Source organism: Panulirus ornatus, chromosome 2, assembly GCF_036320965.1.
Source record: "Panulirus ornatus isolate Po-2019 chromosome 2, ASM3632096v1, whole genome shotgun sequence".
NCBI classification, from domain to species: domain Eukaryota; kingdom Metazoa; phylum Arthropoda; class Malacostraca; order Decapoda; family Palinuridae; genus Panulirus; species Panulirus ornatus.
Window position 1 is genome coordinate 31282133 of NC_092225.1, and position 16940 is coordinate 31299072.

The 16940-nt window shown below is 45.3% G+C and overlaps 1 protein-coding gene across 3 annotated transcripts in view; it reads left to right on the forward strand.

Annotated features, from left to right (window-relative positions):
* The window catches only part of LOC139755838 (popeye domain-containing protein 3-like), a 340156-nt gene that overhangs the window by 14552 nt on the left and 308664 nt on the right, over window positions 1–16940 (forward strand). For all 3 annotated transcript variants that reach the window (XM_071674468.1, XM_071674451.1, XM_071674458.1), the window contains exon 2: window positions 11695–13317. In XM_071674468.1, coding sequence (XP_071530569.1) covers window positions 12787–13317 — 531 coding nt within the window. In that variant the 5' untranslated portion in view covers window positions 11695–12786. The remainder of the gene's footprint in view (window positions 1–11694; window positions 13318–16940) is intronic.

The window sequence follows — 16940 nt, forward strand, 5'->3', positions numbered from 1 at the left end:
GGACTCTGACGATGTACTCATCCAGGACTTGGTATTTCAGTTTACTTTTAAGACTGAAAGATTTCACGGTCATTGCGGGCGAGTCGTGTCATGTGAGTACATGATGACCTCACGTGGTTATGACGGACGAGGTGGCGGCAGACTCGGTCTTGTGAGTCACACTCACCCCGTCCGGTGGTGGGCGCCTCCGCCCGCCTCCTGTATTGTGCTGTTATCTGTCCCCATCGGTCACCGAGCACGTCCATCACAACCGACGGTTAACACCAGCACGTCCCAGTCCTCTACAGTGTCCCTCCCTGATCCGCGCCGACCCTGCTTCTGCGTCAGTGATCCTGGGCAGCCAGGAGTGTGGTCGAGGCTCGGGGGGTCATAATACGTACCCCTCACTTGACCAACATCGTGAGGGAGGCCATTACACGACTGGCGTTGTGTGGGCCACCACTTCACTCGTCTCTCGCCTCTTTACTGAAGTGTCAATATGTAGTTTTTGCTCTCCTGCTTATGGTACGCTGGTTTGTAGCGCGCGCGCGCACACACACACACACACACACACACACACACACACACACACACACACACACCACTATGAGAGGTACTGCTAACACGAACCATATCAAGGATTATGCAAAGACATATCAAATATTTCAACAACCCACACAAAACTTCACTGACCCTCCACCCACATCTTTCTCCCCTGTACGACTGGCCTCTCTGTCTCCCAGTGCACCGTGTGTGTCCACGCCCTTCCTCCTCCCTCGCAACCATACCATGATGGATAAGACTTCACAAATGTTAAACCCCTGAGGATACACAGCTGCAGCGACGGGAGGAGAGGACGCAGGAGAAGGCCCTGGCTCTCATGGTGAGGGAGAATTGAAAGTTCCACCGAGTACTGTTGACTCATGACATCGCAGATAGAGTGTGGAGGAGTGATTGTTTAGATTATGTTGAGTCTGCCTGATTACGACGGTACGACCATTTAATACGGCCTAATCCCAAAGGGTCAGGTCTCCTGTCACTATCTTACTGATGGGTCGTACCCTCGAGCTCATGGTTCGTGCCATCGTGTTCAAGGGTCGTACTCTCGTGTTCAGGGGTCTTACTGTCGTGTTCAAGGGTCGTGCTGTCGTGTTCAAGGGTCGTACTCTCGTGTTCAAGGGTCGTGCTGTCGTGGTCAGGGGTCGCCCCACCTCGCTCCGACCAGACCCCGGACGCACCACCGTCCATCCTCCGACCTAGTGCTGCCCCTTGTCAGCCAAACCCGCAACTTGTCCTCACCTTCCCCGGTATAAACCAGCTTTGGGTGTGACAGAGAGCGTCTTAGGACCCGATTTTTTTCTTTCATAAACCTAGGTTGCTGATTAACTCTCTCTCCTCTGTCTCATAACAGCTCTTTATCTGCAATCGTCTGAGGCAGCGATAATCTGTGGCTTTCGTCCATCAGATAACTGCGATAATATGACGCTGTAAGACGACGTGTGTCCAGAGGTTAGTGAAGGGAAGGTTACGACTGCCAAGCGATAAAGCAGGAAAGAAACGTAAGAATGACAGTAGCGGCGAACCACAGAACCACGAGCCTGAGTAACACAGAGAGACAGATCCAGATAATAGTCGTTGTAGAGTAACATAGAATGTCATATGATGACTATATACACACACATCAAGACAACACAATTTTGATATTGATAACTATAGGAAAAAGACCTGATATAGGCAGTACAGTTAAAAAGAAATAAGAGAGTGGTACTGATATGGATTTATGAAAATGAGACATCAAAATGTACCCAGAGAAACTGGGATTCAGCGGTTAAGTTAATGATGACGCGTGTAGTCTTGTGGTGATAACAGGTTCCGGGAGGGCAATGTTGTGTGGCTGCATTGTGTCATGTCGGTCATGCAGACAGACAAACACTGTTGTTTGTCTGTCCATTCTTCCCGTCGTCCAGGAAGCGTAGGTTTGGGTGTCGGTGGCGCGGGGCAGGTCACTCTCCCTTTCAACATACGCAATAGTTCCATCCAGGGCTGAGCCGCAGCCTTCCTCTCAGCGGGACGCAACATAAAGGTTATTGTCTCTCAGGTCTTACCACAGCGCCGCTCCCAGCTGTGCCCACCCCACTCCCCCGGGCCTCAGTAACTGGTGCGTCACAGCTCTGTGCCCTGACTGGCAGTCTCTCCTCTCCGGTAATTATCTTGGTCATCACAGTAAAAACCCGCATTAGACTCCCTGGGAAGGCCACTCACACACACAATGATTTAGCCTTACTGATGTGTGCCTGGCTCTCCCTTCTGTGTAGTACTGTGCCACGACGCTTCACCCTCCACGTCCCTGATGATCACTGGAGTTTAGTTCATGGTCGGGTATATATATATATATATATATATATATATATATATATATATATATATATATATATATATATATATATATACATATGTATATCTTTCATACTATTCGCCATTTCCCGCATTAGTGAGGTAGCGTTAAGAACAGAGGATAGATATAGTCATCTTGCACCGTCTGTGTCAGAATTCCAGTTTTTGCTGTGTACCTCATTAAAGCCAAACTTCCGGTCTAGACTTAATACCCTGGCCCAGCATACACCATACACACATCCTCCTTCTTTACCTCCTGCCTCACACTTTTTCCTGGCCCTCCCTCCCTTCCTCTCACTCACCCTCTGCCTGAGCTCGGTGATGACTTAATCGAGAGTCAGACCGTCGTTGGAGGAAAGGAAAATGAAAGGTGAAAAAAAAAATAATAGACAAAGGAGAAATGTAAATGAGGGTAAAAATAATGCGTAAGATTACGAAATGTATGACAGGAAGGATTATGAGGAAGAGTGAGGAGGAGAAGACTAAGAAGAGAGGAGGAGGAGGAGGATGAGGGAGAGCGTGATTTAGATGAAGATTATGTATGCCTCTGTTGTTTGGAAAAATCATTAATTTCCCAGGATGGGGAGGGATCCTTCACGGCCACTTTCAGTTATGTAAGCCATCAATACACACAGCCCAGAAGCCGGCCCGTACCACTTGTACTACACGGAAAAACAAAAATGATCGACCATCAAAGATTATATATATATATATATATATATATATATATATATATATATATATATCAACGGTGGTGTTACCGGACTCTGCCTGCAGAAGATTACACCGCGGGTAAAAAGTCATCATTTCCCTGCTGCTGGAGGTAGCGCCTTCTTGGAGTTTCAGGAGCCCCTACAGTTAATCATGAATATATATATTTGAACAGTCATGTACAAAGTGATGCCAGGTACCATCTTAAAAGGAATTCGTAATGAGGAATGTAAATGGACATTACAAGAGGTTTATTGAGATTGCAGTGTACACAATGTTCAGTTGAGGATAGTTCATGTTAGGAGACAGTGTCAACACAGAACAGCATCAGGTAGGCCTTGGAATGTCATGCTTCATCAGTATAATGACACGGGTTTACATATGACCCGGGAAAGCCAGAGTAGACAATGCATAACGTCTATGAACTAAGGAGTTTAGCATAGCATTTTTCAGTTAAAATTATCTGGAGCTGGCAGTTAATTTTCCTTCATAGTTATTTTTTAATTCATCATTTCCTTTTTTAACTGTGGATATTTGGGCAAACGATTTGATAAAGGCTCCGAAATTCAGTTTATGATGGTCGTCCGGTGGGTTCCACTGCATCAACACCACCGTCATAATCTCCTCCTCGGACGTGGATGGGGTCGTGGTTCAGGATCTCTGAGCTGATACGATCATGAGACGTAACTAGGATACGCTCGCGACGACTACTGACCTCTCTCTCTCTCTCTCTCTCTCTCTCTCTCTCTCTCTCTCTCTCTCTCTCTCTCTCTCTCTCTCTCTCTCTCTAATGTGTATATGTAGATGTATTCCATTTTTCGGCTGGTGATGTGATCTATGCATATAATCTTTTTCGCTTTTGTTTTAAACTCGAATTTGCGACACCACAGGATGGCACGACACCCCCCCCCCCCCCCCCCACACACACACACACACACACGGGACACAGGGTAACGCCGCGTCTGTCTCGCTCTAACTAATGATACAAAAAATCAAAACGCTCTCCTTTTTCCCCCGTGCTATTCTGTTGTGCTTTGTGTATAAGTGAAAGACTGTGTGAAGTGTCGTGTTCTAATTGATACGTTATTATTATTATTATCATGAATAACCCCCTCCCTTCCTCCTCACTCCTCCTCCCTTGTTCATGGTTTCCTGCTACTTCAAAGCTGCGCGCTACAATCAGTTGGAGGGAAAGGTTGGACTGACTCTTTTGGAGTGAGAAGTTCTTCGACGAGATTGCACTCCAGTGACACAGCCTCGCCAAAGATCACTATTCCCTCACGTCGAAACCACAAGCGGGCGGAGTCCGGTACTGCCACACACACACACACACACACACACACACACACACACACAGTGTTTATAGTTCCATGTATGTATTTCTGGTAGTATTTATACAATGTGCAGCTGGTGTTCCATGCATAAACTTGTTTGTACGGTGTTCCCTTGACAACGTATAGTTGGTTGAAATTGTTTCAAGTCACATCCTGTAACATGTAGATGTGTACCATATTCTCGACATTGTATCCTAAAGCATAACAGATGAAACAATCTTGCGTTCGTGGATTTGACGATTAAAATGTCCAGTAGCGTGCGATTCCTTGTGCTGTATATCAGGGAAGTGTATGGTGTTGGATCCGAGGACAAATGTTGATTATGTAGGAATATGTGTTCAGTTCATCGTAAAGATTTGACTTATATAGTGAATTGAACGTTATTTGTTTTCCACCTGGAAATTTCTAGGATACAGTATTTTAGAAAAGGCGTAACATATAATGTTTGATATTCTTCGGTAAAACCTCTTTGCATATATCAATTCAGTTCGAATATCAAGTGGCGAGAGAATTGTTTACATGCCCGATCATGCCTCACTTCCTGGCTACAAGTATTGCAGTGTGATAAAGCCAAAATCAACATATATGCAAATATTTTCAATTTACAGTGTATCGTAGTAAATGTAAACCCAGACTGTGGTGCAGCTTATACATCAGTGGAAATCAGACACTCACGTTTTGTGATGCCGTGTACCGCAGGCAACTGGTGGCACGGAACAACTTGCTGCTCAATAACAAACAGGAGCCAGAGGCTCGGTTTCAACCCATTTCCACAAGTTCCTGGCGGTTTTTGCTTTTCACATCGGCCCCACGCGTTTATTTGAAATGCAAAGACGAAGTTTTCCTTTACTACGAAGATTTCCAGAGAAAAAGTCACGGGAAATGAGAAGTTTTGACGGTAGGGTAATGAATGGCGGCCGACGGGATGGTGGGGACTTACTGTGATAGGCATGTCTAGGGTGTAGTGAAGATGATGATGATGATGATAATGGTATCTCCTTCTGAAGCTGATGGTCAGCCATTGTGAGGAGGGAGAAACATACTACGCTTAGTTGCAAATGTTGGCGTTCCTCTCTGTTTTCTTTCAAATTTTCCCTTTTCTTTTGAATGACAGCGAAGCTCTGTGATCCTGGGGTGAAAAAACCCCGCCCAGGTTCTATCTTCAAAGCTCATGTTTTCATTCTCTACCAGACAACTTAAGAATGTGTTTGATTTTGTTTATGGAGCGAATTGTGTTGCTTATAGTCTATGGGTCAGGAGAATCAAACCATCTAGGGTTTTCTCAAGATCGTAACGTTGTTGAAGGCTCGATGTATGAAATCCATGTGTGAGGAATTTCACTGTAGCGGGTCTGTTACTGGATGAGATACTACAGCTGAACAAAGCAGGTGTATGGAGACATTCACTCAGGCAACACATGTGGTTTGTGTAAGAACGTTCAGAGTGGCAGACTTACAACACATCTGTTGTTAAGACTTTAAAAAACAAATTGTCATCGGACATATCAATTTCCATTGTGTGACCATTTGGGTGACATTATGTACCAGGTTTGTCCAAGTATGATTTTATTTGTTATATGTATTTTTCTTGTTTTTTTTTTTTTTTTTTTTGCCAAACTTTGACTACTGAGAGTGGAAATTTTTCATACTGTTTTGCGATTTTTTCATTACAAATAAAGATCGTTCATGTGTTTGCTGTATCAGAATAATTTTCACCAAGATTCTAGCCAGGGAACCATCTCTAGTAAGTTCGGTACTGATCCAGTATGTACGTTATCATAACGTGATGTTCCTATATTTCTTTAGTGCTTAGTAGTTTCATTGTGGCATCCTGGATCTTTTCATGACGTCGACTGTTATAATCTTAACTCCTGCAGGTGAAGCAGGGGTCCTTTTGAAACATCAGAGCCCCATGACTTGTATGTTTCTATTTCGGGCACGAAACTGATTTTTCCTGTGCTATCAGCGTCCGGAATCGATATACTTTCCTGCGTGTGTCAGAGCTTCTCAGTATTTATTGAATATTGTGTACGTGGGCGGGTAAGGGAAGCGTCCCACAATAGTGAAAATTATTCTTTTCAATAATTCTTACAGTATTGTTGGGCAGTAGTCCACCCTGAACACTGCAAGCCATACCTTCGTATGTATTTACAGCATGATCCAAAATGTCCTTATCGGCTTCGCTGTGTCCGCGTGGAATAAGATTATAGACTAAAGATGCTGTGTGAGTATATGTTGAATGAGAGTAACCAAGGTAGAATGTATGAACGTTTCTTGCACAAGGTTGCACCTCTGACTCTGTCGAGGGTTTCTCTCAGGTACTGAAGTAAGCCGAGCCATATCACAGGTTCTTCGTGGACCGGACATACTGTCAGCCGCTGAGATAGACTCACAAATTAGGACAGAGGCACTTGAGTTCCTGGTCAGTGTGTACAACACGGTCGTTAAGACCACAATGTGCATTGATGTTACGTGGATCTCAGATGATGTATTTAGGTGACGCACTGACTTTCATGTGGGACACTGTTTGTTTGTTAGCGAATAATTACCTTCAGTTTTTGGATGAAAATTGAAAATTATGAGATATTTGGGACTATATTGCTACCTAACCAGATAAATGTCATTAATAAGATGGATTATGCAAATTAAATGAATATAAGGTTTAAGTTTCTCCTGTGTAGGACAACTATATATACATAATGTCACCAAGAAAGGTCGCGTGGAAGAAATTAAATGTCAGGTTATAGATTGTGTAGCCTTGATCACAATAATGTCTTGTAGATCACATTCAGTGGAACATGGGGCTGTAGGTCACATTCAGTGGAACATGGGGCTGTAGATCACATTCAGTGGAACATGGGGCTGTAGGTCACATTCAGTGGAACATGGGGCTGTAGGTCACATTCAGTGGAACATGGGGCTGTAGGTCACATTCAGTGGAACGTGGGGCTGTAGGTCACAATCAGTGGAACATGGGGCTGTAGGTCACATTCAGTGGAACATGAACATGGGGCTGTAGGTCACATTCAGTGGAACATGAACATGGGGCTGTAGATCACATTCAGTGGAACATGAACATGGGGCTGTAGATCACATTCAGTGGAACATGAACATGGGGCTGTAGATCACATTCAGTGGAACATGGGGCTGTAGGTCACATTCAGTGGAACATGGGGCTGTAGGTCACATTCAGTGGAACATGGGGCTGTAGGTCACATTCAGTGGAACATGGGGCTGTAGGTCACAATCAGTGGAACATGGGGCTGTAGGTCACATTCAGTGGAACATGAACATGGGGCTGTAGGTCACATTCAGTGGAACATGAACATGGGGCTGTAGGTCACATTCAGTGGAACATGGGGCTGTAGATCACATTCAGTGGAACATGGGGCTGTAGGTCACATTCAGTGGAACGTGGGGCTGTAGGTCACATTCAGTGGAACATGGGGCTGTAGATCACATTCAGTGGAACGTGGGGCTGTAGGTCACATTCAGTGGAACATGGGGCTGTAGGTCACATTCAGTGGAACATGAGGCTGTAGGTCACATTCAGTGGAACGTGGGGCTGTAGGTCACATTCAGTGGAACATGGGGCTGTAGGTCACATTCAGTGGAACATAGGGCTGTAGGTCACATTCAGTGGAACATGGGGCTGTAGGTCACATTCAGTGGAACATGGGGCTGTAGATCACATTCAGTGGAACATGGGGCTGTAGGTCACATTCAGTGGAACATGGGGCTGTAGGTCACATTCAGTGGAACATGGGGCTGTAGGTCACATTCAGTGGAACATGGGGCTGTAGGTCACATTCAGTGGAACATGGGGCTGTAGATCACATTCAGTGGAACATGGGGCTGTAGGTCACATTCAGTGGAACATGGGGCTGTAGGTCACATTCAGTGGAACGTGAGGCTGTAGGTCACATTCAGTGGAACATGGGGCTGTAGATCACATTCAGTGGAACATGGGGCTGTAGATCACATTCAGTGGAACATGGGGCTGTAGATCACATTCAGTGGAACATGGGGCTGTAGGTCACATTCAGTGGAACATGGGGCTGTAGATCACATTCAGTGGAACATGGGGCTGTAGGTCACATTCAGTGGAACATGGGGCTGTAGATCACATTCAGTGGAACATGGGGCAGGTTTGAGTTAGGCAAGTTGCTCATCCAGCCAAACTGTTTAACAGTGTGGATTCCTGGTAGGCTTGGGTGCGGCGGTAGTGCTCTCTTGATGGCTTCCCAACTATAGTTTACGTGACATGTTGGAGGTAAGTTCTGAGTGTTGATCTTGTTAGACGCGTGTTGGTTACCCTTAGTATAATAGTAAGATAGTATTTAGTTCAGTACCAAACGTTAATTATAAGTTGTCAGAGAATTGTAATTACAGTTGATGATGCTGAATTAAGAGTATAGAAGTACGGACGACTGGCAGGGCAACGTTAGGGCAGAAGGAAAAGATCTTTTGTGACGAAAGTACGGATTTTTTTTACGAACGAGTAAGCATTCTGTATGGAATGGGTGGGTTGGTTGTAAGTCCCTGACGGTCCTTGACGGTCTTTGATACGCTCTCTCACGAAATATGGAAGAGAAGAACTGCTCAGAATGGAGCAACAGTCTCGTAATTGGGAGGGAACAGCGAACACACGTCGCGATAGCATTCTGTAGAAGTGTGATGGTGACTAGTGGCGCAGTGCTGGAGCCACTGCTATCCATGATCTCTTACATGATTTGCCAAATGAGATGGATTCGCACCTGTGTATGTTATGAAGCTAAAATCATGAAGGGTTTGAGGAGCAGCGGAGACTGCAAGATATTGCAAAATGACCTCGACAAGATGCAGGGGTAGTCAGAGAAAGGCTATATGAAATCACCTTGGGAAATACAAAGTGTTTGGATTGACCAGACGTTAAGTACCATATCGGTAGAAGTGAATGACAATATTCATACTGTGGGGGGGGGGGGGGGGGGGGCTAGCAGCTGACATCATGCTGAACTTGTCAACCAAACTTGTGAAAAGAATCGTGAGTGAGGCTAATTGTGTTTTGGACCGTGTCAAAATGACATTCACGTTCATGGAGTGTGAGATGTTTTGAGGGAGATTCATAGCGTGCATTCGCCTCAGGCTGAAGTAGGCCACCTGTCTGGTCTCTTCACTTGAAGATCTACATACAATTGTTGGAGAGGGTCCAAAGAAATGCAACAATAATGGTCCCAGATTTGAATGGAATGAGCTACGTGGAGAGGAGGAATGCCTTCAGTCTCCCACATTGAAAGAAATAAGAGTAAGGAAAGACATAACTACATATAAATTTCAAAGAGCCCATAACGATGTTCACCCAGAACAGTTCTCTGATACAAGGAGAGAGTCGTGAACAAGATGGCGCAGCTGTATGTTAGGCAAGTGAAGTGTGTGGAGGAAGTGAAGACGAAGCACTTCTTTAGCAACAGAGGTGTGGGGTCAAAGAACAAGTTTAGCCAAGAGCAAGTGGGTGGGTGTGATTGCCCTAAGAAAATTCAAAGTGCTCTATGACAGTTAATCAGGGATGAGAGGGGGGCTTCTCACACACACACACACACACACACACACACACAACACACACACAACACACACACACACACACACACGAGGCAAAGAGCCATGAGTAACATCCGGTATGACCTTTGCGGTAGGTGGCCGTTGCACCTCCATGGGACACCATCCAGCGTGAGGCGACCACGTCGCCCCTCGCCCAGGGTGGTGTTCTCACGTCCAGCTCCTGCCGCACCAGCAGCACACATGACGTGCTGCTTCATCACCAGTCACCTGCTTCTGATGAACTCTTAGGTCCTTTTGAGTACCCGGGGATGCCACTCACCCTTGAGCACGACGATACCACCCCTCGGTATGATGGCCTGGCCATTGACCTGAACCTTGAGGTCCAGGTCAAAGGTCGTCTCATCATAAACCCAAGGGTTAGTACCTTCCTATTCAGTGGTCGCACCATCCTGCTCAAGGGTCGTTCCGTTGAGCTCGAGGGCTCAGAGACATAAGTTCATTATGAACCGTTTTGGACCATGTCAACACTCCCGTCTGTGACCTTGCACGAGTTGACCTCAAGTGATGTACGTAGAAGAGGCTCAGGTGGGCCAGTATGGCTCACCTGGCCAACATGGTTTGGCAGTCAGTATATACCACTCACTTGGCCAACATGGCCCGGCAGCCAGTGTCGCCCACTTGGCCAGCGTGGCCAGACTTGAAAGTCAGGAGAGTGGCTCAGCAGGCGAGGTCAGAGAAGGCCGAGGAAGACCACGGTGGGGGGGGGGGGGGTAAAGGTATGGTAAGCTAGTGGAAGGAAATTGACCTCGTGATCCAAGTTGTATGACCTCGACCCTAACATGAGACAAGGTTTATGTGTGACCTGCGCAGCCTGGCTGGCACGTGGAGATGCTTGTGTCCCTCCGTCCGCCCGTTAAGTGTTGTTGAAACTCACACATGAAACTGAAACTAAACTTTGGTCATAATTTGATAACTTATGAAACTTTTACCTTTGTCTCTCACCATCCAGGGACCTACGAGCCATGAGACCCATGACTTTAAGGAGCATTTTGCCTGACTTATGGCACTTAAAAAAAGGTTTTAACTTGTTTAACTTAACCTGGCTCATAACTTTGGTCATAACTTAAAAAAGTCTAAATCAAATAGTCACTTAAGTTTACACCGTTGTTTCGCAGCATGTAGAGAATTAGATGGCATAAAACCCATGACTCTCTTCGTTTGCTTTGGGGAAGGGGAGGGAACGGAGGGTGGAGTGCGGGTATTTTGCCAAATTTGCCTTTGATATGAACGTTGACTTGGAGGTTAGCCGTAGTTACACCTTAGTGTCTTGATCATATGCTCATGAAATGGACAGTAGTTTCCATGGGAGTTAGTCTCGATTTTTCTACATTTTCCAGTAAGACCCAACCTAGGCTGCAGGGTATTGTGCGAGTGTTGTGATGACAACCACATGTGCTCTGTGTCTCTTATGATCAACATAAAATACTGACAAAATCTTGAAAGGACTCGAATTGTGTCGTTGAAGCCAGTTACTCAGATTGCCTCTGTGAATTTTATGTGACTCATCGTACATCATTCAGAGCCTGAATTTGGACGTTAAAGATTATTACATACCTGTGACGTAGGTTCAGTAGTGTTGTAATGACACTATTCCGACGCTGAGCAAGCAGCAGCAGTATGAGTGATGTTACACTTTCTGATCAAGTGGATTTTAATTCTGTTATTTTACTTTGCAGATGTGGGCGTCGTGAGGGTCGGTGTGACGTCAGCAGTAGCGCCCCCCACCCACCCATTCTCAAGACTTTAAGACACGGTAGTCACCAGCCTCTAGCCAGCCTGGTGTCGCCCTCAGAAATCCTCTCGAGGTTGACATACATCTACACGGTTCTCAGTTACTGAGTTACGTACGTAGATATCTGGAACGGTCTGTGAAGTACCATTCACCTTGCGTGGGACATTGTTTACAGGATCCGTGATGGTATGAAGTGAGTGTGGCGCGCTTATGTTGATATTCCGTCGTCGCCAGAATCTAACCTGGATTTTTACGTGCTCATGAAAACACTGCGAGGTTTGTTCACGCAAGAGTGATACGTAGGACAGAGTCAAGCAGGTGCTTCTATGTACAGTAAATGGGATGATGTAATGACAAAGACACGACTTACCATAAGCGTGGTAACGTGACATTGCTATGAGTTCTAGGGTCCCGCTTGATATTCAGGACGCCAATAATGCGTTTGCTTGGCGATTTTTGAGATAGCAAGCTTACGACTCTTCATTGATTCTTAGAATGTAGAAACTAGAATTAGTTTGATATCGTAGCGATGGTGATCATGTGGTGTAGATTACTGGACATATGTGACAGAAAAGAATTAGAAGAAAGTTAACGAAAGATTCTTTGAGGACTCGGGGTCTTCGAAAAGTATTGATAAACAAGGATTATCTTGAAGTTCTTTGCAGACTTTGAAGAGAAATCTGGCCGCGTGAGTGAGTGTGAGTACCAACCAGTGTTGTGGGAGTATGGATGGCCAGGCAGGCGGTGTCGGCACTCCAGTACATGAAACAAGAGCTTCATGAGGGATGTACTGCTGTTGTCGGCCGTAGCGCCGTTGAACATGGTGCTCAGTGAGAGAGAGGCCACACCTCCAGCACTCACCTTTATCCCTTGTCCGAGCTACAGACTCACAAGTTTTCAACCTAGTATTAGAAGTAGCCTTTAAATTCTGATAACGTTTTGAATAGTGTATAGTTATTACTAGTATTATAAACATCCCCTGCCTCCTCCTGCTCCTACCACCACCACCACCACCACCACCATCATCATCATCATCATGGGCCTGAACGGTACGGTAATGGAACCACTGGCCACAACCATCGCCTCCATGTTGCTCTTCAACAACCTTACGGAGGAAGATGTGGGTCTGAACCTCTCCTCGCCAGGATCATCTCCACTCCCCTCCAGCACCAGCACGACCACGGCCGCCGCCTCCGCCACGGCCTCCAGCACAGAGTCCACCTTCCTGGGCAGTTACGACATCAGGGATGTGATCAGGAGTGGAGGCAACGGGTATGGCCAGTTCGACATGTGCACCAACTGGCTGCCCATCAACCACATCTACTTCCAGCTGGCCAACATCTTCCTCTTCCTGTCCTATCTGGCGCCAAACGGGATTTATGGCATCCTGTACCTCCGCATTACCCTCACCATCGGCTGCACTTTCTTCTGCCTGTGGGGGTGGGTCGTCCTCTGTTCTTTCGACACCTTCCTCTGGAACGCCATCTTCGTCCTCATCAACGTGGTCCACGTCATCGTCATCTGCTACTACCTGAGGCCCGTCAGGTTCACACCCGAGCTGGAACAGGTCAGTCCTCACGCCCTCTTTTGACCTAGGTTTCAAAATAAGATTTCCATTTTACTTGTATATTCTTTCCGTTTACATGAGGAACTTAAGTTTACACCATTGTGACAAGTAGGGATCCACTTCTTTAACTCAAGTAAGTACATTCAGTCAGTATCGAGGGAAGATATGCTGTTACGTCAAAGGTTTACGGGCTCAGATGGCAGTGTCTGCCCTCAGACATTCATGCCACACGACAAGACACTGCCTGTGTATAGTGAGGGTACTTAGAACCAACTCACATCTATGGCAGGATCCGTGACTTATGTGTTAGGCTTCAGTGTCTCTCATACTACACACTCCTCTCATTGTTCGTGAAGTGCTAAACGTTTACCACATTAGACTTACTATGATTTTTTTTTACCTTTTTTGTATCATCCTCCTTGGGAAAATTTCAAATGAAAACGGCTCGCTGTTCCCGCTTGTCAGTGTGCCAGCTTTATTTCTCACATGTCGAGCTGTTAAGAGACTTACCAGTCGGTCGCTGTAGGGGAGTTTAACAACGACCTGGTCCGATGTATACAGCAATTTTCAGAGCCGCCTAGACGGATCCGGAGAGGCAATAACACATCCAGACCGAGCCTAAACAAATATCGCTCCTCCGAAAACAATTCCTAACTCCAGAACTATAAGGATGTTGCTGGGAAAACTGGATTATCATATCGGGAATCCCGAGTCCTGGAAATTGTTGAAATTGTTCCATGCTGCCCTTGCAAGTGCCCGGCAGTGCACGACCCAACTTGTCAGCCTGATTGAAAAGTGTTTGTTAATGTGTTAAGTTGCAGACACTGCGCTCAGTACAGCGTGGAGTGACATTTGACAACATTGAGAGTCACGGAAGCTGTTAAGTCTTTCAGTTCCATCCAGCTCACCAGGATCACTAACTGGTTAGCCACATACCACGAGTCTCGAGGAGAGTCTGATTGTAAGTGATATCACCAACAGCATAAAACTCCCTTCCGAGTGATAGTAATGTGCTTATGTCTGAAACACGACACAGGTATAGCATAGTTATCCATGATGAAGTTAGATGCAGGTTTTTTGGACTTCCTCACATTGATATCAGAGCGTATGATAAACCTGATGAATTCCCAATAACGGTTGACTGTAAAGATGGAAGTGACTATAACCGGGTTTACCTGCAAGTAGCCCAGAAACGGTCATCAGGAAAGACCTTTACCAGAATTTTTCAACTTGTGTGAGCGAGATTGTCTTTTTGTGGTGTGAGCAGTTGTCATGCTGGGGTGTCGCCGACCGTGCGGTGGAACACCACATCACGTACTATAATGAGTCTGTCCTTGTGATGGAAACCTTGTTCGTTCAGTGGGTGATTGTGATGGTGAAATCCCAACCCCCGTATGCAGAGTAGGGCATTAATATCAATGTGATTTTGATTTAGGATTCCTCCCGCGGCACGTGCTTATATAGAGACGGGATATCGTAAACTCTATACACCGTTATGGAGGAAGATCACGTATTAAGTCAGTCACCGCCATCCTCAGCCACACACCTCAGCCTGGAGGATGTGACGAACTAACCTCATCTCGATCTCCCGCCGCGTCAACATTGCCGGCGCGCCCTGGGAGCTAGAGTCAACCTAGCAAGATTGTCGGCTCATTAAGGCGGTATCACGGCGGGAGCCCTGGTAAAAGCTGGCGTTAAATTTACTGTGAATACCTTCGCTTTCACTGTGGGTAATGACGCCCTCACCATGAACACACACAAACACACAAGAACCACCTCTTTTGCCTGGTGTTCGCTGTGCGCCGGGAAAATTACGTATACTGTAATATGTACCACTCAAAAACCTCGATTGATGTAACTTGTAAAGTCTTACTGTTGAAACGAGTTGAAATTTGCGAGTTGAATGTTGTAAACACAAGAACAACTGGATATGAGGCGACCATGTAAATTTCCTAAGGACATAGATTCCGGAAAATTTCAAAGATGGAAAATGGTGAGAAATGATGGAGGGTGTGGTGGGGTGGGGTGAAGGGTAACATTTTGTTTGACGTTATTAATATTTTCATAAGTACACAAATTGTCCGTTGATATATGCTCTTACTGACGCGGGACACGCCCTCCGGGACACGCCCTCCGCACACTGTGCTAACCATACGACGAACCTTGGCTGTAGATAAGGTCTCGTGCGTTCACTCAACACAGCTGCATCATCGCGCATTGTCACCCAGTCTAAATGTCGTCATCATTTATTCTCACTCTTGCTTGAGTCAGTTAGTTTGATTTAAAATGGCCTTTTTTTTTATTTACGATCACAGGAGAAATTATTAAGCGTACCTGATGCATGCTTCATGATGAGTACTTTGTCGTCAGCGTGTGAGACGATTTCTTGTGACAGTTTTAGTAAGCGTCGTGTGACCCGCTATGTGGAAAGAAGCTGTTGCCAGACACCTTCACTGGCTCACATTTAATGTGCTAGGATTGTACTGAAGAGATTGAGTTCTGTTCTCATTGATGCAATATTGTCAACATTTTGTTTTATATATTACAGATTGCGTACGTTTAATTTGGGCTCAGATTATGATAAGAAGATAATTTCAGAGCTTGAAAATTACGTGTCGCCTTTTGACGCTGTTGAATCAAACAGGTTGTGTGCCGTGTTTTGCTCGTGGTTAAAGACAAAGTAGCCTTTCAGTTTGGATTGTAAGACCAGCGAGAATGCATGTTGACCCCCTTTGCCAAGTCAGCTGGCGAGTACTCCCACCAAGTAAACAGGCCGGTGCTCTCCGCTTATGTCGGCCACGTAGGAACTTTGTATTTTTAGACGTGAATAATTAGTGTTCATGAATATTACAGATGAATTGTATTTGTACTTAAAACTCTGAATATTTTTAACGACAGCTCAGTAATTCTCATTAGTGCTCCAGCACTCACATCATATTATTTCTTAATCGCTAGAGAACCATTGAAGACTTAATCCTACCAATGCAGATTAAAGAGAGAGAGATAAAAAGTTGATAGATGGAGTTTCTGTCTGGTGACTCTCGGGAAAACATGGCACAGCTTTTTCGCATTTGTAGATTCGAACCCAACCAACCTTCATGCCTGCTCTGTAACCGTTGCCGGCTATGTTACCGGTGGTAGATCTAGCCTTACTTTGTGAACGCTACTGAACATCTTATTTAATGTGTGTGTGTGTGATATGTGTAATGTTGAGGGAGGGATACTTTGTGTATGTAACGAACTTCTGTCTGCGTCATAGAATAAGTCCAGAATGACCTTGTAGGGTGCGCACCCTCGAGTATGGAATGCTCATTTGACCCAGATCAAGTTTTTCGGAAAGTGGATGTCATGCTGTTATGTTTCTTTCCTGTATCTCCCCTGATGATGTGATCATTACACGAAAGTGCACTTGTGAAGCTATCGTGTTTCATTTCTCTGTGGAAAAGACGGAATTTATTTGATCGCGCGCTCAATTGTGATATATATATATATATATATATATATATATATATATATATATATATATATATATATATATATATATATATTTTTTTTTTTTTTTTTTTTCATACATATTCGCCATTTCCCGCGTTTGTAAGGTACCGATAAGAACAGAGGACTGA